A 21,981-nucleotide genomic window follows, 5' to 3' on the forward strand; every position below is an offset into this window, starting at 1 on the left:
AGAATCAAGGCATCTACCCAAATCCCTCCCGGGGGTGGTGGACCTATTAGGATGGTCAACCCTCGAAGGCTGATGGAACCCAAAAGGTTCCAAGAAGCCCTAGAGGGGTATATGGTTGGAACTGACAGCGATTCTGTTGATGCCCTGACTAACACCTGGGATACAGATCTCTCCAGGGCTATACACAGTATCGTTCCCAAGCGTCCTTTCCAGCCTGCTTCCAATAAAAACCCCTGGTATACTGAAGATCTCAGGGAAAGGAAACGGGCTGTGCAACGACTAGAGCGCAACTGGCGAAGACACCAGCACTTAGCCGACAAGGCACTCCTGGACTCCTTTTTGAGAGCCTACGGAGTGGCAATAAGTGCAGCAAAACACTCGTTTTATGCTGCACATATTGCGTCCACGGAGTCGCGTCCGGCAGAGCTGTTCAGGGTAGTGAGGGAGCTTACTCAATTGCCCCCCTCCCTGAACCCTATCTTGGAACCATCTAAAGCCTGCTGTGATGAGTTTAACAACTTCTTTGTGGATAAAATCTCTTGGATAAGGGCTGATCTCGACGCCAGTATTTCTTCAGAATCTAGAGTAGAGGTATCCAGAGCTTCCGTGGACTCTGTTAGACTGGATCACTTTGAGTCTGTAAGTACCGAGGATGTGGACAAGATTCTTCAAAGTGTTAGGAAGACCACATGCTCTCTCGATCCCTGTCCTTCATGGTTGGCAGCTCAGGGGGGAACGGCTGTAACTTCTATGCTACGCCGTATAATTAATTCATCCTTCAGGGAAGGGTGTTTTCCATCTAGTTTAAAATCTGCAGTTGTTAAACCACTGCTAAAAAAAGCCCTCCCTAGACCCCCTGATTCGGAATAATTATCGGCCTGTTTCGCTGCTGCCTTTTTTGGGGAAGGTGATCGAGAGGGTTGCCTTCCAGCTTCAAGGGATCTTGGATGATATGGATTTTCTAGACCCATTTCAAACCGGCTTCTGGGCAGGCTATGGAGTTGAGACTGCCTTGGTCGCCTTAGTCGATGATCTCCGTCTGGGCATGGACAGGGGTAGCGTGTCCCTGTTAGTGCTTTTGGACATCTCAGCAGCCTTCGATACCATCGACCATGGTATCCTTCTGGAACGCCTGAGGGAGTTAGGTATCGGGGGCACTGCGCTCCAGTGGTTCCATTCCTACCTCTCGGGTAAATTCCAGATGGTGCAGCTGGGGGACTGTCGCTCCGATAAGAGGGCCCTTACATCTGGTGTCCCTCAGGGAGTGATTTTGTCCCCCATGCTATTTAACATTTACATGAAGCCACTTGGAGAGATCATCCGGAGACACGGGGCGCGGTGTTATCAGTACGCTGATGACACCCAAATATATTTCTCTGTGTCTCCGACTGAGGCAGTGACTAGAGACGGCATCTCTCCTCTAAATGCCTGCTTGGAGTCGGTAATGGGCTGGATGAGGGAAAACAGACTCAGCCTGAATCCAGAGAAAACGGAAGTGCTCGTGATAGGTTCTCCTGGCCTGGGGAAGGAGGTTTGTCCACCTGTCCTGAAAGGGGTCACGCTTCCCTTGAAGGACTCAGTTCGCAGTCTGGGGGGTGCTTCTGGATTCGTCGCTCCACCTTACATTGCAGGTGGATGCGACGGTCAGGAGCACCTGTTACCAGCTTCGGCTGATACGCCAGCTGCGACCCTACTTGGGCCGGGGGGACCTTGAAACGGTGGTACATGCTCTGGTAACCTCTCGATTAGACTTCTGCAATGCGCTCTACATGGGGCAACCCTTGTGCCAAACCCGGAAGCTTCAATTGGTACAGAATATGGCAGCAAGGCTGGTCACTGGATGCTCCAGGACCTGCCATATAACACCCATTTTGCAAGATCTACATTGGCTGCCTATTTGCTTCCGGGCGCAATACAGGGTGTTGGTTTTAACCTATAAAGCCCTAAATGGCTTGGGCCCAGGGTACTTGGAGGACCGCGTCTCCCCATATAGTCCTCCCCACACTCTCAGATCAACCGAGCAGCATTTTTTGAGGGTTCCTAAGACGAGATATGTCTCGTCCGCGCAAAGGGCATTTTCTACCTCAGCCCTTCAGATTTGGAACTCGCTTCCCGAAGAGCTCCGCTCTGTCTCCTCTGTAGATCTATTCAGGAAAAATCTCAAGACCTTCCTTTTCTGACAACCTTTCCCTCATGTGTCCTAATTCCATCTTGTTCTCCCCTCAATACACAACTGTTTCTATCCAGCTAATTTTGTTGTCTTGTAAATAGTAATGTTTTTAACAATGTGCTGTATAGTATGGTTTTTTTTGGGGGGATGGGGATATTTGTTGTTGGGGATATGTATTATGTTTTTTATTGTATTAATGTTGTTAACCGCTATGATCTAATGTTGGAATAGTGGTATACAAATAAATTTTATTTAAAAATTATATTATTATTTATTATAACTCTACAGCTTGATCTTTTATGGTGTGTTCCACTGTGCCAGTACAGAATGTTCTTATAAATGACTACTTAGTGTAACACTCACATTCTTAAAAGCACAACAAGTAACATATTTATCTCCTAGAGCTTAGCTTAATTGTCATAATCTTTTTGTGTGATCACTTTGATTCTTTTTTGAAAGTTTTTAAAAGTTGTATGGTTTTTCATTTGGAATATTAGTTACTATTTTTGCATCTCTTAAGTTTGCTGTCTTTCTCCTCTCTTTTCCATCTGATTTTATCTCTTAATATCCCTTCCATTACTGTGTGTTTTCCTGTTCTATACTTCCCTTGTATTTTCTCTTTTTTACAAGAACACTTTATTGTGACATATTTTCTTATAAGTTCTTCAGGATGTGGTTAAAAATTATCGTTGTGAACAGTAGGCTGTTATCACACATTACTGTTGCTTAAAGTTTTAAACGATCACCATGCTTCCACCACCATCACTAATGATTTATCAGTTTGCAAGAAGAATCAGAAATATATTTATTCCTACAGTTTACATTGCTAACACTGAAGGCGAAAGATTGAAAAGCAGATTTAAAATTTAATTTTCAAAGCTGAGTAATCATCCAAAGCCACAAGCAATTACCAGTTTGTACTCCATAGAAAACTGTACATGTTACAGAAGTGAAATTGTTATGGAATGGAATAACTTTGACTACTGTACAGGGAATAATAGTTCAATGTCAGATTTACCAAAAACTGGGAATAAAACACCAAACTGATCCAGATGATGATGATGATGATGATGATGATGATGATGCTTTATTTATATAGCGCTGTAGATTTACACAGCACTGTACATACAAACAATAAAATACATATAGTAAACCTGCCCATGGTGTACAATCTGAGAAATATTAACATAATACATATAAATAATAAATAACAATAGTTCAATAAAGTAAAGCAGGCAACAAATTAAAAACGTCAAATAACAAATAATAGTCATGCAGTGCCTGGGAATGCTTCTCTGAACAGGATGGTCTTCAACTCAGTTTTGAAACTAGTTAAAGACATGATGACTCGTGCTCATGGGGGAAGGAGATTCCAGGAGTGAGTGGCAGCAATTTCAGTCAAAGTGTAGATATAATTTGAAACAAGGCACATAATACAGCCATTGGGTCATTTATTTTCCTGATCAACTTACAAATTGAGGCTTAGATACAAATTTAGTCATAATTAGACTAGAACTATTGAAATCAATGCGGGACACTGCGACTCAGTGGTTAAGAACTTCCTGACAGTAAGAGCTGTTTGACAGTGGAACACACTCCCTTGCAGAGTGGTGGAGTCTCCTTTCTTGGAAGTCTTTAAACAGAGCCTGGATAGCCATCTATTGGCGGTGCTTTAATTGTGAGTTCCTGCATGGCAGAGGGTTGGAATTGATGGCCCTTGTCTCTTCCAACTCTAAGGTTTTATGATTTTATAATTCAAATTAATTTGTGAACACATACAGAATATTTAGTGTTCAAATTCCCATTCTCTAATCTTCCTCAACTTGACGCCTGCCAATGTGTTGCCATACTGGTAGCGATAATGGGACTTGTATGCTAAATTAGGTTGCAGAAGACGGTTATCATTTTACTTTTTGTGTATGATTATTTAAACAATTTAAACATTTGTCTTGGAAAAATAGTCATAATTTATTTTATTTTATGTCACACTATACATAAAATTTCAGCTTTCTGTTTCCCCCCTCTTAAAATCCATTTCAGAAGTAGCAGGATTAAAATGTATATTTCAGAGTGGCAGTTTGGTGATTTGGAAATTAAGAATTTGTATAATTTCTTCTTCCTCTATTTGAATGGGATGACATTTGAAAAAGAAGTGTAAATGAGCATTATTCAATTTTTATCAAAGTGGGAGACAGGAATTTTAATTATTTTAGTTCAAAAGATAATATTTAAGAACAGCCCTATAATATTTCTTCAGTTATGTTCATATCAGTCAGGAACATGTCAGCATTGGTTTTTTTTTTAACAAACAGTAATTATTTGAGCCTCATCTGTGAAGTAAGTAATTGAGATTGCACTATAGTTATAGGAGTAATACAGAGAAGGAACATTACATATATCTACATACTTGTGGGAATTTTCATTGTAACTAGCTAGGCATTGGGGACTCCAGCCGTTTTGGATAACAAGGCAATACAGGTAACTGAACCTTATATACTGATGGTGATTTAGCATAAACTGTTAAATAAAAAGTTCTGCACAAAAGCAACTCTCCAACATTAAAATATGTGGGAGAAGACCCTAGTAGTACTGTACTATCACCTGACGTAGTCTTTATTAAGTTTCAAGTTCTGCAACATCTAATATTTTGCATGGTAAGTTAGATACAGCATGAACTTCCTAAATACCTTAAACTAAGGCACCAGATTCCCTCTAATTTTGAAAGCTAAGTAGAGTCAGCTCTGGTTAGTATTGGGATGGGAAACCACTAACAAATTCCTCCCTTTCAGATGAAGGTACTGGTAAAAACATGTCTTGAGTATTTCTTGCCTAAGAAAACCCTATGGAATTCATGGGTCCATCATATGTCAACAGGTAACTTGAAGGTGCACACACATATATACAAGACACAGCTTATCTCACATTGCCGGGGTACAGACTGCCCAAAAAAGACAGTCTGCTGGCTCCTTGTTTTGTCGCGCGAGGAAGCCGCAGTAGACAAACTGCACAGCTTCCTCGCGCGGCAAAAAGAACCCGCAAAAAGCAGGTTCTTTCTGTGATGCCCTTATGACGCCACAGTGCACCAATGGCGCACTCGCGACGTCACAAGGGGGGTGCAACATGCGGACGCTAAGAGTCTGTCACATCAAAATGGCGATGGTGCTCGTGTGTACAGGGAGCCGCCATTTTGACGCCCTTGTCATGTGCTAGGGGTGAGGCATGTATGGATGGTGCGCCCTCAGCCAACTCCTAGCATGTGATGAGGGCGCACTATAGGTCCGTTTGTCCAGGGCCATTGTCTTATTTCCAAATGGAAAAGGCTTTGGCTTATAGCATGCCTGGACAAGATACGGCCTGTGTGCTACAAGTGACTCGCCAAGCCATTTACAGCAGCCCGTGACCTCAAACCCATCCCCAAGCCTCCCCTCCCAGTCACCCTTCTCCAAGAAGACAGCTGGGCTGTGGAGGAGGTATTCAGCTATTCCTCTTCCTCCACAGAGCCTAGCTGTGTCCTTGAGGCAAAGCTGGGCTGTGGAGCAGTGGCATCAATAGGGCTGGTGTCAACTGGTGGGGAAGGGACTGCCTTGCCCTCCGAGCCCCCTGAGGTGGCTGTTGCATGGGGCTCGAAGGGCACGAACTCACACCTCACTGTGCACTCCAAGTCCCTGAGGCTGGGAGGGCACTACCTCACCCTCCCATGCCCTCTGAGTTATAGGGACTCAGAAGGCACCACCACATACACAACCATGCCCTCCAGGTCCCTGAGACTGGGAGGGCACCACCTCACCCCTCCCAATGCCCTCCGAATCCCAAGGATTCAGAAGGCACCACTCCCCCCCTCAATAACCTGCAAGTCCTGGAAGGAGGCTCTGGCACGGGGCTCCGAGGACACCTCTACTGACACCATACCCCTCTGCAGCCTGAAGAAGTCAACCTATTTTAATTTTGGCCCCTGCCTACTGCTAAGTTGTGCGGGTCTGGATTATAGTAAACAGTTATAGTTGGAGATATACCCTGACAGACTGATGTTAACTCAAAACACGGATACATCCGGGGAGAATGTTAGACTTTTCAGCCACGGCTATGCATCTTCTACAATTTTGGTATATATTTACTTTATGGGGATTCCAAAAGCCATGATTGCAGTTTGCATACAGTAACTGAGATTTAAGAAATGAAACAAGCAAAAAATCTGAAACATTTAATTTGGAAGACAATACTGTTATTTCATTCTAAAATTGTCCTTGAGTCTTTGCTAAATTACATGTTTTTACTACTGATCCTTTGTGTCTGCTTCTACACACCCAGAAGCTCGTATCAGTGACCTTGGTAGGTTATATGGCTGCAGCTGGAATGTGCAAACAATGAACCGTTTGTATACTGTTATGTTTGTTTTAAACTGATTTGGAATAGTATATTTTCTCAAGATCATTGTTGTGACAGCTAACTAGATTGTATTCTGATTTTAGCCTTTTAAAAATTTGATCTAAATCCATTGACTGCAAGATTAAGATCGGCATGGTTTGCTTAACAATTTAAGAATCAGGTCAGAAATGGCAAACTATCAGGCCTTTACGAATCAATAAAAATACCTTACAATGTTCAGAGTGCTCAGACAGACATTAACAAGTCTCCAAGCAAAAAGGAATTCCATAATTCTGCAACTGCCATTAAGAATGCCTGTCTATGCCTTTGCTGTCCAGATTTTTATATTTAGTTACCCTTCAGTAGTACAGCTTTCAGGGCTTTAAAGTCAGAATACAATAACACATTAAGAGTAAAATAATAAAGCCATAGGAACAGTAGCAAAGTGTACTAAATTCAGAAAAAAACACAGAAACTAACTATAAACAGGCATCAATGTTCTGGACAGATAAAAATTAAAAACTGGGCAAATTAAAAATGAGTTCAGTAGACACCAAAAAGATTAAAAAGTTGGCACAAAGCAAGGTTTTCTGGAATGAGCATTAAAGCCAAAGATGTAAACGTCCCCAGCTACACAAGTCAGTTTGGTCTCCAGTGACTTTTGTATGAATCCGCAAGCGATTCTTCTTTTTCAGAAGGAATAAATTCCATCTGGATTAGGTCCTGGACGTGGGAATCACCTACAAACTGTGCCTACAAGTAAGTCAGAATACAGCTTCAGCTTGTTGGCCTTCTTCCAGCTGGTTACCAAATTCAGCACCCCATTTTTCGTATGACAAAAAGAATAGAACTGAGTGCCATCATCATACTGATGATGCTTCACTCCAGATTTTCAGATGACCTCACTCACTGCAGGGCTACACAGCTAAGATGCCATACAGTCAAGGATAGTCTCCCACGCTAATTGTTCCTACTTGTAAAATTAAGATTAAAGGTAAATGTTTTGAATATCTAGTCGTAATCGACTGTAGGGGGTGGCGCTCATACTAAGCCAAAGAATCAGCATTGTCTAAAGACAACTCAGGTAGTCATGTGACCAACATAACTATACCGAATGCTGTTCCCTTCCCCCCAAAGTGGTACTTAGTTATCTACCTGCACTTTTACATGCTTTTGAACTGCTAGGTTGGCAGAAGCTAGCACTAGTAGTGATGGGAGCTCACCCATCATGTGGCACCTGGGCTTCGAACTGCCAACGTATTGACCTTATGATCATCAGAATTGGTCTCTTAACCACTAAGCCACTGCATCTCCCTTCTGGTAAAATTAGAATTAGGCATACCTGAGAGGGAAACCCATCATCAATCTAAACTTTACCAGCAAACAGACCGTGACAATGAGGTGGCTGAGATCCACACCTCCACATTGTAGACTTCCAACCTCCTCTTTCATTGAAAGCTACTCTGTGAAGAGTGTGTCCTCGAAGATGGGTTGGACCCTTAATTTTGGCAGCTGAATAGCTGTCATAGCAGCCATAAAGTACTGAACAAGCTCACCTAAATTGGCTTGGACATTGTTATAATGGACAGTCCCATTTTCTGGGCAACACAGCTGAAGGATAATCTTCCCACCAGGTAAACAAAGGGCATAAGCTGCATTTATTGGGGTCAGCATCACAGAGATGATGAGGAACAATTGCCCAGTGGAAGTGGCCAGTTGGGCAGAAGTGCAAACCTTTAAGATCCTTCTCAGCAGAAGATAGAAAAACCTCAGTTCCCCATAAGGCAGAGAGAAGAAGAGAGAGATTTGGGACCAGGGGTGCCTGTTGCACCTGTGGATACTGGTTGCCACTGGAGCATGCAATCCAAACTAGCAGCTTGTCCCAGGGACATCCAAGATTCAAATAACATCTTATCATCAATAGAATAGGGAAATGTGTTTAGACAGACATATCAGGGTTTATGTTTATTTTGTGATCTTGGCTGAGTGTAATCTAGACTATTCTGTAAATTTGTAATTTCTTCTAAATATGCCTAAAAGGAAAGGGTGTGCCCTTCATGTAAAAAATACTGTTATTAAAGTAGATTGTTGAGAATAAAGCTTCCTTTAACAGTTTTCCGCTCTTTTATGTGCCTGCTTGGTCTTAACTCCCACAAAGGTGGAGAAAAATCTGTGCTGAGTTTGGCACTGAAATCAAGCCAACACTGGTGCCAATCATATTTCCCAGAAGGTATTCCACAGTGCGGGTGCCACAAAAAGAAGTCTATGGTTTTGTTTTGTTTTTGTGGGTTTTTCATGCTATGTGGCTGCGTTCTGGAAGAATTTATTCCTGAAGGAAATTAGGAGTTTAAACAATAATTAACTCGTGAAAATCACGCAATCGACATTAAAACACCAATAAAATGAGATTAACACAAGAACCATTGTCCTGGGAATAACCAGGGAATAAAGAGCAAAAAGATTTGCTGCTCTTTGTTGCCTGGTTATTCATGGGATATGGCACTTTAATAATGTTTCCTCTCGATGTGTGAAAACCATTAGCCCAATTGCCGGATTATCACGGGTTATTCATGGGATAATAGTGCTTTGAATGTGACGTGTGAAAACCATTAGTGCAATTGCCGGATTATCACTGGTTAATCACTGTTTATACTTCCAATTGTCCCGTGTGATAAACTCCCAGGACATGTTTTACACTTCAGTCTTCTGTCCAGGAGTAATTTCAAAATGTCTTTGATTTTGAGTATGACTGAGAAGCATGAATTCATATTTGTATTTAGCTTTTATTTTGTTACGCCCTCCATTTTGTGCTGCCTTGTCCTCCTTTGTGGTGAGGAGAACTGGTCACAATGACATGAGTGCCTCATCTTGTGGAAATTATCAGGGCAGAGGGCTCACGTTGAAGGCAATGGACAACAAAAAGAACAGAAGCATTTTATCATCATCATCATCATCATCATCATCATCATCATCATCATCATCATTTATTTAGGGCAGCTTTTGCTTGTTAACATCCTCTATCCTTCCTCCTGCAGTGAGAGAACGACACATCAGATACATAACCCTTCTTCCCCCTTTAAACCCCTCTCAAAGATTTGGCCCCGCCCCCTTCACTTTCGCGACGGTTGTAAACGGCCCCCTTCTTGTTTTGAAGGTGCGCGTGGTCCTTTCCCATTGGCTACGCCGCTTGTCCGTCTCCCTTGCGTAGGCGGGGAGAAGGGGGTGGATGGGTGCGAGGGAAATAAAAAAACGCCTACAGGACGCAGAGACTGAGAAGACGGAGGGAAAAGATATAACGAGGAAGTACTACATTTCCCAGGACGCTTTGCGCGCAAAGCTTCAGAAGGAGGCGGGTCCGTCGCCGGGCTCCCGTTGGTCGTCACAAAGGGCCAGCTCGCTCGCTATTGGCTAGGTTCTGGCACGCTCTGGGGCTCACAACACCGGCGGCGTGAGCGCGTGCGGAGTGGCGCGAGGAAGGAGGAGGAGGAGGAGAGGAAGAAGGAGAAGAAGAAGAAGAGAGCCGGGGCTCTCCTGTCAGCCTCCATTCCCGGCCGAGGCGGCGCCGGGGGCAGGTCGAGGGGATCCCGCGCTCGGCGCCCAGCCCGGCCCTCCCGGCTGCCCAGAGCGGGCTCTGCAGCATGAGCAGCGGCGGCCGGAGAACTGCAGCGGGGACGGGGCTGGCGGCGCAGCGGCTCCTGTGGGCGGCGGCGACCCTTGGCTGCTTCTGGGGTTCGGCGGAGGCCCAGGTGCGAGGAGGGTTTGCCTCGGGACACAAGGGGCGGCCCAGCTTTTAAGGGGGAGCGTCGCAAAGGCAATGGCTCAGCAGTGGCTCTTCTCCGTCCTGGAGAGAAGTGACCACTGGGTCCCACAGGGCTCTGTCCTGGGCCCAGGGCTATTCAGCATCTTCATCAATGACTTGGATGAAGAAATAGAAGGCATGCGTATCAGATTTGCAGATGGCACCAAATTAGGAGGAGTAGCTAATACCTTGATCCTTTGGGGAAAGGCGGGACGTAGATACATTATTATTATTGTTATTATTGTTATTATTGTTATTATTATTATACCCCAGAGGACAGGATCACAATTCAAGATGACCTGAATAGACTAGAAAGCTGGTCCAAAGCTAACAAAATGGAATTCAACACGGAGAAATGTAAGGAGGGCAGAAAAATGAAATGCACAGATATAGGATTATGGGGGACACCTGACTTAAGGAGACTACATGTGAAAGGGATCTAGGAGTCCAAGTAGATCATAAGTTGAACATGAGTCAACAGTGTGATGCAGCAGCTAAAAAGGCCAATGCGATGCTAGGCTGCATCAATAGAAGTATAGCGTCTAGATCAAGGAAAGTAATAGTGCCACTCTATTCTGCTTTAGTCAGGCCCCACCTGGAATACTGTGTCCAATTCTGGGCACCACAATTCAAAAAGGATGTTGAGTAACTGGAGCAGGTCTAAAGGAGGGTGACCAAAATGGTGAAGGGTCTGGAAACCATGCCCTATGAGGAACAACTTAGGGAGCTGGGGATGTTTAGCCTGGAGAAAAGAAGGTTAAGAGGTGATATGATAGCCCTGTTTAAATACTTGAAGGGATGTCATATTGAGGAGGGAACAAGGTTGTTTTCTGCTGCTCCAGAGACTAGGACACGGAGCAATGGATGCAGGCTACAGGAAAAGAGATTCCACCTCAACATTAGGAAGAACCTCCTGACAGTAAGGGCTGTTTGACAGAGGAACACACTCCTTCCTCAGAGTGTAGTGGAGTCTCCCTCCTTGGAGGTCTTTAAGCAGAGGCTGGAGGGCCATCTATTGGGGATGCTTTAATTGAGAGTTCCTGCATGGCAGAATGGGGTTGGACTGGATGGCCCTTGCAGTCTCTTCCAACTCTACAATTCTATGATCTTTAGGAACTGCTTTCCCTCAGGCCAGAGGCTGCGCCTACACTGCAGAAATAATCCAGGCTGAGGCCACTTTAACTGCCCTGGCTAAATGTGAGGGGATTCTGGGAACTGTAGTTTTGTAAAGACATTTAGTCTTCTCTGCCAGAGGGTGCTCTAACACCACAACAAACTACAAATCCCATGCACTGAGCCATGGCAGTTAAAAGTATAGCAGTGTTAACTTCCTTGGCTAGATTACTTCAGAATAGGTTTGCCATCTGAGGCTGAGAGAGTGTGACTTGCCCAAGGTCACCCAGTGGGTTTACATGGTCGAGCCCACATTCGAACCCTGGTCCCCAGAGTTGTAGTCTGACACTTAAGCCACTCCACCACGCTGGTTAGCAGATATTTAATGCCAGCTTGTAATGGAGCCTAAAGTATGTCAGATGAGATTACATAGGATAGTGAGTTAGACAGGAAAGGAAAGTGTAAAGCAAGGTAGGTTTTTCCTTTATTTTTTCTGTTTCAAGGGTAAACAAAACACTGAGTTTTCCTGACACAGAATGTTTTGCCTGCTTAAGCAGGTTTCTTCTAATCCCCAAGTTTTGGGTTCTGGCTTCTATCAAGCCACTGACACAATAATTGAGATCAGTTTTTGTTAAAAGTTAGCTGGATGAAGAACTGTGTGGCAGGAGAAGCATTCCTTCCCAAGTTTCCTGAAGGGGAGTGAGGGAACAGGTGCTGCCAGGGTGTGGTTTCTCTCCAAGGCAGCCTGAATCTGGATAGAAACATAAGATGAGGGAACTGTTTCTTTGTTCAAGGCTGGAAGATCTATACTTAAAGCTGCTTGGCCTTGATGATGCTATGAACAACTTTATCTATGCATGTTTGTGCTGCCTTTTCATTGCATAGACATTTTGCAAAGTGTTAAAAAATGGTGCATAAATATTCCAAATATTGACTTTATGTGCATTCAAGCTGATTCTGATTTATGATTACTGTGTCACAAGGGTGGCAAGATTTATTTAGAGGAGGTTTGATTTGTAAGCCTTCCTCTAAGGCTGAGAGAGCATGATTTAGACAAGGTTGCCCACCGGTTGCCGTGGCTGAGCAGAGATTCAGATCCTGGCCTCCCAGAGTCCTAATCCACTCTGTACCTCCTTCACCACACTTTCTCTGTATAAACGTACACAAGTGGTTATATAGGATCTATGAATTGTCTAGAACAGCTAGAACTGATCAGGCCTGAACTCTCACTGGAAGCTAAAATGACCAAATTGAGACTCTCGTACTTTGGATGCATCATGGGAAAGAAGGATGTATTAGAAAAGTTAGTAACGCTGGGAAAGGTGGAGAGCAATAGAAAGAGAGGAGGACCACATATCAAATGGTTAGATTTGGTCAGAGAAAGCATGGGACACAATCTACAGGGGACTTTGGGGGAGGACAGGGGTCTTGGAGATCTACAGGGTTGCCATGAGTCAAAGTTGATTTAAAGGCAGTTAACAACAACAACAAACGTTGTCTAGAGACCTTCTTAATGAGCATACCTGTAGGCATGCATTTGAAAAGATGTCTGCCACATATCATTACTGAATAAATATATGCATGAGGGCCCACACTATGTAGAGTGTGAAGCAACCTTTAATTTTGTCTCTTTTTAAAAAGGCATTAAAACATTGAATTTGGGAGGAGAGTTTTGCAAAGCAACAACAACTGGTGTGCATCAGTCCTTTCTTTAAATGCATAATCAAAATCTTATGTAGCAGCTCCAATTTACCTGGTGAAAACTTGGCTAAGGATGAGCAAACTTACCTATGTGTAGCCTTTCTGACGTGGGCTGTACCAGTGGCGCCACCACTACCTTTCTGTTCCAGTGTTCAGGATATTTTAAGAGGGAAAAGATGGGAGTAATGAGGAAAAAGGATGTCAAAAGAAGAAAGACATATGGGTTTTAAAAGTTGTCTGGTTTCCTTATTTCAGGCTGCAGTTAAGGGTGTGTTCTGAATGTGAAGAGTGGGTTTTGAAGGTTCTGTGTTCAAAATAATTGCATTCTTTTTATTGGGTACTAGGAGAAATTGTAAGTATGTGCCATTTCTGAATGTAGAGTGAAGAGAGTTCCTTTCCTTGTAGCTCTTCACTTAAGTCAATATTGTTTGGGCTTAATGTAGTCCTGTATTAGAAATAGTTTCACAGAGGCATTCACGTTTTGGTAATGTCAGTTCAGACTGTAAGTTCTTCTTAGAAGCTGTTATTGCCTGTGTCTTTTCTGCTTCTCAGTTCCTGCAAGAGTTAATATTCCTGGGGTAAAGCACTTAACCTACACATCCCAGGGGAGAATGTATCTAAGTAGTTAAGGCACAGCAGCCTGAAAATTAGTTTGTGTAACATATGATCATATCCTACACTACTGATCTAGATAACTGGTGTAAATATGTTTGTGTGGATTAATATAGTACATGCAGATTGAAGGAGATAAAGAATAAGACTTTTTACAGCACTATATAAAAAAAGCTTAATAATAATATTATTATTTTAAAAAATTGAAAGCTAATGTGTGAATAGGTATTTTACAGAGACTTGTGATTATTTGGCACACCATAAATTCTGTAATTCCCAGTTTAAAGGGTGGGAGGAGGGAATTTCCAGTCTAACTGTCTGGATTACTTTGTATTCTTCTCAGAAATATAGTAGTACAGTATATGTTATGGCTTCAATGTACAACTTCCTGTAGCAAATATCCAGCTGGTTTATGAAAACCCTTTATCTTTAACTTTCACTCATCTTGGTGTGAATAAATCGTATAAATCTTTTGCCTTTCACAACCAAACTTCCTTGGAGGAAATAGATCGTCCAGAACCAGTTCAGTCTTGCTCAGGCCAGGATACAGTACTGAAATAGCCTTGATTGCCTGAACAAATGGTATACTCCAGGTAAAAGACAGAGGGTATGCTACTTGGCTAATCTAACTGGATGTTTCATCAGTTTTCAGTACAATTGAGCTGGGTATCCTACTAGACCATATCTATCAGAAGGGAATAGGAGGCATTGTTTTACAGTGGCCATTGAGGCTGGTTCCAGAAAGTGTCACAGGGATTCCTGCTCATTCCCATAAATGCCACATCATTTCATCCTATCCTGCATACTCTTTAACATCTATATGATGCTACAGGGTAACAGCATTTGAAGGTAGGGTGCCATCTTTGTGCTGATGACATTATTTCTCTTTTGGCATCAGAGTCAGATTAGGCTGCTGAATCTGTGCCTGGTAAACTGAAAGTGAATTTCAATAGAGGAGCCCTGGTGGCACAGTGGTTAAATGCCTGTACTGCAGCCACTCACTCAAAACCACAAGGTTGCGAGTTCAAGACCAGCAAAAGGGCTCAAGCTTGATTCAGGCTTGCATCCTTCCGAGGTTGCTAAAGTGAGTACCCAGATTGTTGGGGGCAAATTAGCTTACAGTTGTAAACCACTTGGACACTGCTTAGACGGTATGAAGCGGTATATAAATGAAGCTTGTTTGTTTGTTTGTTAGACAGAGGCTCTGTGGACTGGTGTTTTTGGGTCCAGGAATTGGGACCTGTATTAGGGAGAATTGCTCATCCCATTAAGGAGCGGATGCATAACTCAGAAATGTTCTTAGATCCATTTCTGTCTCTAGAGGCTCAGGTGGGCCCTAGTGGCTTGGAGTTAGGGCCAGTTTTGACTGATCACCTGCTTTAGTCTTTTAGGCACAATAATCCCTGCACCGATAACTTCCTTGTTAGATTATGGTAACACTCTTTTGGGGCTCACATTGGAAATTAAAGAAATTAATAGCTTCCAATTTGCTTTCAGTCCAAAATTCAAGATGCTGGTGAAAATATTTAAAGTCCTAAACAGCTTGGGTCCTTGATATGTATAGAAGCAATTCTCCCCATACATGCCTGTCTTGGAGCACCTCTCCCTATACATGTCAGCCTGAAGACTGTGATCTACTGGAAGATCTATCCTTTCTGTTTCAGTAGTGGAAGCAATATATATATATATATATATATATATATATCTGATTGTGCCTCTCCCCCCAAAACCTACCTTTCCAACCTGGCTGTGCCTCAGCCAAAGCTTGTCAAGGTGTTGCAGATTGCTGGGTGCTTGAAAATACAGTCTATTGTACTCTCCCAGTCATGGCGAGCGTTGAGAAGAAGCAGCTGGAGAAACCCCTCTGGGTCCTTCTATGATGCTTGTCTCAGCGCACCCCACAAATGGGATAGCTCTACAAGCATCATTTCCCAGCACACCAATTGGTAGCACTTTCCAAACCTTTTGGTTGGGCTGTTGTCAGGTTGAAAAATTTTTGGGAGTTCTATCCAGTTGCTAATGACCTTAAGTGTGAATCCCAGCAGTTAACAAGATTTTACATGCAATTTACAATCTTGTGACTACTGAAGAAAATGTCAGTCCACATTTTGTACTGCAGTTCTTTTGAGCCTGCACAACCACACTTTGTTGGTGTTTTTCCAATATTTAGGCCACCTCCTTGAACTTAAATGTGCTGAGCCTTTTAGTTTTAATTTTTCTACTGTGTCTGTATTTGAAGACAAATGCCTTCTGGCCTTTTCCTTGTAATGATGATGTAGCATTCCTTGTTCTGATGAGGTGTGTGGCTCTCCCTCATTGGTTCCCTTTTAGACTTGCCAGGTGGTTCATAAAAGGCTTTCATGAACAAGGTTGAATAAATATTTTATATTCTAGGAGTCAGTATACAATTTGTCCTTGGAAACATTCTACAAAATACAAGGCCTGTAATTTCTTACCACAGACTAGGTATCCAGGTAGCCTTCTAGCACTATTAAACTGTTTCCTTTATTTTGAAATAGGCTTGTTTCAGAACATGCTGACTTTTTTCCTTCAAATATTGACATGATAAATGGAGATTGTAAAATAATAACCACAGATAGTAAAAACCATAAAGTATTTCTTCTCTTGCTGGAGACATTGTTTTTCTGTGATGGCTTATACCTAGTGTTATAATAGCATTTGGGATTTTTGTTGTTCATCGGTCTTATAACTGTGTTCATTGTTTTACAAAGCCTAAAACAAACTTTTTTCCATGTTTTGCAAATAATCCTCTTAGAGAAAAATGATAAAATAATGGTTTTACCATATGTACGACTGAGTAAGAAAAGACCATTTTCTGAAACACTGTCTTGTGTTAAAGAAGTTAAAGAGTCTGGAAAGTTGTCACTTTGTAGATTCCTTGCCTGTAAATCTGAACTTCACAGCACAACCTAATGGGTTTAAGTTTTAAGTAAGTGGGTGTTCTAACTCTTTGAAGAACCCATTCGTGCTTTTTAATATTGTTACTGTAGAAAGGAAATAATGTAAATAATTTTGCCACTTAAACTAATTTTTTAAAGATATAAAATGCACCCTGCACCTTTAATGGACAGAATGTCTCATCCTGTACATAACTTTCCCATTATATTATAGGATCAGATACACATTTCCGATGTTCCCAGTCTTTTTTAAAAAAATTCTTATTTACGTGATGTTCAGAAATTCAACTGTAGTGCAAGATTCTGAGTAATTGCAGCTTCATAGAACTGATTCTTGGCATTTTGACAGTCAGTGCTATAAAATGGTCAGACTGTTACAAATAGGTAATAATAATAATAATTATAATTATAATACAGAGATGTCGAGTACCACAAATGTGATTTGGAATGTCATGTACAAAATCACAATGTCAGGTTCAAATTTTCATATAGAAAAACCAATCCTATCCAGATTTTGGACAGAGTATATGTACTGTATAAAGGTATAATGGCACATGTTCTGTATTGAATATGTTTGCTGAATTTGTTCAGTTTCAGTCAATTTAATGGTCCAGACAATGAACAATGATGAGAAGTATACTTAAAATAGGTATAGAAAGTTGTATAGATTAAGTAGGTTACAAGCATGTATGGGTTTGCAGTAAGAGAAACTCATGTATTTCAGGTTTTATGATTGTATGTGTATGGTTTCATGTAAATTCCCCATGGAAATGTCATCATGAAGAAATTTTGTGCCATGCAATGTGAATAACTAGATTGCTGCTTATGTTGTTGATAACACTTTGCAATGCTTTTAAATACTTTCTGCCTATCTATCCATTCAGTCAAAAGCTCCTGGGCAAATGATATTTTCACTCAGTCTGTGTGATTTTTTGTTTGTTTGTTTATAGCTGACAGGAGTACTTGATGACTGCTTATGTGATATAGAGAGCATTGATGAATTCAACAATTTTAAGATCTACCCCAAAATACAGAAGCTTCAAGAACGGGACTATTTCAGATATTACAAGGTAACATAAGAATAGTATATTACTCTGTAGGTGAGTGAATAGTATATTACACTTTTCCCTAAGCAATAAAAGGAAATGCAGCTATTCTTAAGACTAAACTATTTTTTTTCAAAGCTACAGATAATTGTGACAGGGAAAATAGATTAAAGAAAAACAGGACAGGATTTTGAGAGACTATCGTTTAATACAGATTTGATGCATTATTTTGGAAAATCACTTATGTGTTTCTGTCATTAGCTCCAAATCTTTAAAAAAAATATTCCCTGCCCCCAAATTGCTTGAACATTTCAAGAGTATGCTTGAAGGAGTAAATGAAAAGCAAACTATTAATATTTACTGAAGCAATCTTAATTTTGTTTGCAAATAAAGATGACCAAGTTCCACTGTGACCTTCAGCATTGATCTCACTCCAGGTGTACAGTAGTGAAAATAAACTGAAATTAGATAAGCTTGGTGGTTTCTGCTACTGAGAAGGGATATGTGTACTACATCTGTGACTTGTAGAATTTGCTCTTGATAAAATTGATAACTTGAAGGTTATAGCATTTTAAACTGGATATTTTTGTTTGAGAACACTTGATAAATAATGTGCTGCTGGTTCACTACTAAATTTAGTTTTTAATCCCATTTAAAAAAGAACCACTGAATCAATGGGGAATTGGTAAGTCAGCAGATATATATTCCATTCCTTTAGTGAGTGGACTCTAGTTGGGGCCAACATTTTTATTTAGTCTTCAAAAATACTTTTCATTGGAAAGCATTGTGTATTCACCAGTATCATTAGCAACATAGTGGAAAGTTCTCTTGGGGCTTGTTTGCTGAATCATTATATATAGACCTGTTTGCTTACCTCCTTTCCAATTCAGTATATGATTACATATTACATTATTGCACTCAATACATGTGGTTTTTATTTTTAAAATATTGTGACTTGAATTTGTGTCTTGCACCAGAAGGAAAGCACTTACTTGTGTCTAAGGTAATCTTTCTGAATTCTGGTTAGTTTCCTTGTGTCAATGTAGCCAACCCCAGTGAAGGAACCAGAAGTGCCTCTGTGTATATTCTATTCCTGCTTCTCTGGATCCAGCATGCATTTTAAAGTAGATACTATATCATAATTGTCAACAACCAGCTACGTCAGACATTGCCTGTCAGTTGATGTTGGGCACCTCCCTCCCCAACCAATTCGCAGAAGTAGTTTTCTGTCTGATATGTGCTTAGTATGACTTTGATTCTGCTGGAAAGATTTTGAGGGCTTTGGCCTGAAACAGATGGGCTGAAAGAAGCGGTTCCTGGTTGCTTCAGGGGTGTGGCATTCAGATGACGCATGCCCCTAAAGCAGCTGGAAGCTGCTCAGAGGCAGCAGGAGCTGGACTTTTCAGGAGCTGATTTAATTTGCTCCTGCTGGTGGCCCATTCAGGACTGTGGTGGCGGCGGCCTGATTTAGGAGCAGGCTGTGCAGTCACTGTGGTCCTGGCACAGTTGGGGCTGTCTGCTTTGGCCCTTAGGCAAAAATATAACATAAGCTACACAAGTCACTAGCTGATTAATTATGTGAACTGCATTCATTTTAAGTAGGCTTAAACAACAAAAATTATAAAGGGCCTTTTTGCATTAATTAAAAAAGATTGCTTGCTGCTTCTGACTATCATCATTCATCTTCTTTTAACTTCTTCATATTATATTGTGCATGGGTCACATCAACAGCTCTCCTTTTTTGCCAAATTGTGGCTTGTATATATGAAATAGATGATCCTAAAGCTTTGCTTGTCTAGCCTGAAATGGAACCTAACTTCCGTATTTTCCGGCGTACTAGACGACTTTTTAGCCCAGGAAAACCTTCCCCAAAGTTGGGGGCCATCTTGTACACTGGAAAGCCTCTGGGTCGTAATGAGAGCCCTCAGCAGGAAAGCCTTCTCTCAAAGGCAAAGGAGCGTCCTCCTCCGTTCCTTCCCTCCTTTGCTTTTTCCCCTTCCTTCCTTCTCTCCCTTTCTTTTCCCCTCCTTCTTTCTCTCCCTCCCTCCTTCCTTCCCTTTTTCTTCCTTTTCTTCTCTTCCTTCCTTCCTTGCTCCCTCCCCTCCCTTCCCCTCCTGTCCTCCTTTTCCAAGCGGTGCCTGGCTCTATCTCAGGGCAGATTTGGTGGCTTGCCCATTTCGGCTCCAGCCTGATAGCAAGGCTGGCTACAGAGCAATCAATCCTCTTTGGATGGAGTCACACTAACAGCTAATCGGAGAGATGACAGTGGTCGCCCTCCCCACCCTCACAAACTACAATTCCCAGGATTCCCTGGTTTTTCAAGGGAATTGCCTCCACGCTTCCAGATCCCAGCCCCAGAGAATGAGTCTACAGTATATCAGTGTTGCCAATTCTGCAGGTGCATTTGGATTTAACAATGATAACAATAATGGTGATGATGATAGAGAGATAGCTCTTGTAGCACCTTTGAGACTCACTGAAAGAAAAGTTGGCAGCTTTCCTAGACTTAAGCATACTTCCTCAGATGCATAGGAATTGTAGTTTGTTGTGGCACCAGAGCTCTTTCTGATAGAGAACGCTCAATGTCTCATAAAACTACCATTCCCAGGGTTCCCTAGCACTGAGCCAGGGCAGCTAAAGCAGTCTCAAACTGGATTATTTCTGCAGTGTGCCTTGGATCCAACTCAGGCTGCATCTTCACTCCAGAGACAATCCAGTTTCATACCATTTTAACTGCCATGGCCCAGTGCTATGAAATCCTTTGATTTGTAGTTTGTTGTCACACCAAAGGCTGGTGTGACGGCCCTTCCTCCCAGTACGCGCGGAGCGCGTACTTTTTTGTGGTGCCCATCCACATGGGCACCGCCATGTTGACGTACTGGACGCTGTGCGTCCAGACGTGTCGCGGCGGAAGTGACGTCGTGAGGGCGCACTCCACCCCTCGCGGCGCCACTTCCGCGTTCAAAAAAGGAGCGGCATTTCGCTGCTCCTTTTTTGCTGCGCAGGGAAGCCTCGCGGTCTGGCAGCTGGGGCTTCCCTGCGCAGCGAATGGCGGCGGCGGGAAAACGGCCCCTTGAGGGCCGTTTGTATCCCGCCAAAGTTTGCTGAGAGAAGGTTAAATGTCTCACAAAACTAGAATTCCCAGGTTTCCATAGCACTGAGTCAGGGCAGTTAAAGCGATGTCAAACTAGATTATTTCTGCAGTGCAGTTGCAGCCTAACACGTTTCGATTTGGCACAAAGCTTCCTGGGCTTTGATTCCAATAGGAGCCACTTGAACTGCCATGGCTCCATCCATACAGAATCCCTGGGATTTGTAGTTTGGAGCAGCCCCCCCGGCATTCTTTGGGCAGAGAAGGCAAAAGACCTTATAAAACTACAAATCCTAGGATTACAATAGGATGGAGCAGCGGCTCTTAAAGTGGCGTCAAACTGCATTAATTCTAAAGAGTAGATGCACCAAGAGGAAGGGTGGGAGGAGTTGTTGAGGCGGGTGAGATAATACACTCCTTTCTCAGAGTGTAGTGGAGTCTCCCTCCTCTTCCCCTCCTTTTCTTTTCTCCTTCTCCTTTTTTCTCCTCCCCCCTCTTTCTCCTCTGTCGCTGCTGCTGTTGTTGTTGTGTGCCTTCAGCTCCTTTCTGACTTATCGTGGAAGAGAGGGGTGGTCTTATACGGTGAATATGTCCCAAACACTCTATTTTAAGTTGTAAAGTTGGGGGTCGTCTTATACGCCCAGTCGTCTTATATGCCGGAATATACAGTACTTTAAATGTAATCTGCAAACAGACTAGATTTAAATTACAGTTGGCCCTTCTTATACATTTTTTATACATGGATTCAAACATACATGGTTTGAAAATGTTCAAAAAAAGTATACATTTCAAATATCAAACCTTGATTTTCAATTTTTATAAGGGACACCATTTTGCTATGTCATATTTAATGAGACTTGAGCATGCACGGATTTTGTCTTGGAACCAAACCCCAGCGTATAACAAGGGTCCACTGTACTGCTATAATCTTTTAATAATCTCTTAAGTGGTGCATATCAACTGAGGAAACAGTTGCACGCAAAGATGAATCTTTGTGTTCTAGTAGGAAGAGGTTAAGGAATATGTGGCCTTGGAAATTATCTTTCTAGTGCACTGATAGGACACATTAATACCATACCAATTTGAAAAGGAATTTTGTACTTCAGAGTTCAAACTTCCGAAAGTCCGTGGTTCCCATTTAACCTGGACATGCTGGATCTATTTAA

The 21,981-nt window shown here is 42.3% G+C and overlaps 1 protein-coding gene across 4 annotated transcripts in view; it reads left to right on the plus strand.

The window, feature by feature from the left end:
- The first annotated feature begins 9,943 nt into the window (after positions 1 to 9,943).
- ERO1B (endoplasmic reticulum oxidoreductase 1 beta) overlaps positions 9,944 to 21,981 on the plus strand; it is a 33,374-nt gene continuing 21,336 nt past the window's right edge. For 2 of the 4 annotated variants that reach the window (XM_042451674.1, XM_042451689.1), the window contains exons 1-2: positions 9,950 to 10,281; positions 17,629 to 17,748. In XM_042451674.1, coding sequence (XP_042307608.1) covers positions 10,174 to 10,281; positions 17,629 to 17,748 — 228 coding nt within the window. In that variant the 5' untranslated portion in view covers positions 9,950 to 10,173. Of the gene's footprint in view, positions 10,282 to 17,628; positions 17,749 to 21,981 lie in introns of all 4 variants that reach the window. The other 2 variants (XM_042451683.1, XM_042451664.1) reach the window with 2 other exon arrangements.

The sequence above is a fragment of the Sceloporus undulatus genome, chromosome 1 (assembly GCF_019175285.1).
Source record: "Sceloporus undulatus isolate JIND9_A2432 ecotype Alabama chromosome 1, SceUnd_v1.1, whole genome shotgun sequence".
Classification (NCBI taxonomy): Eukaryota; Metazoa; Chordata; class Lepidosauria; order Squamata; family Phrynosomatidae; genus Sceloporus; species Sceloporus undulatus.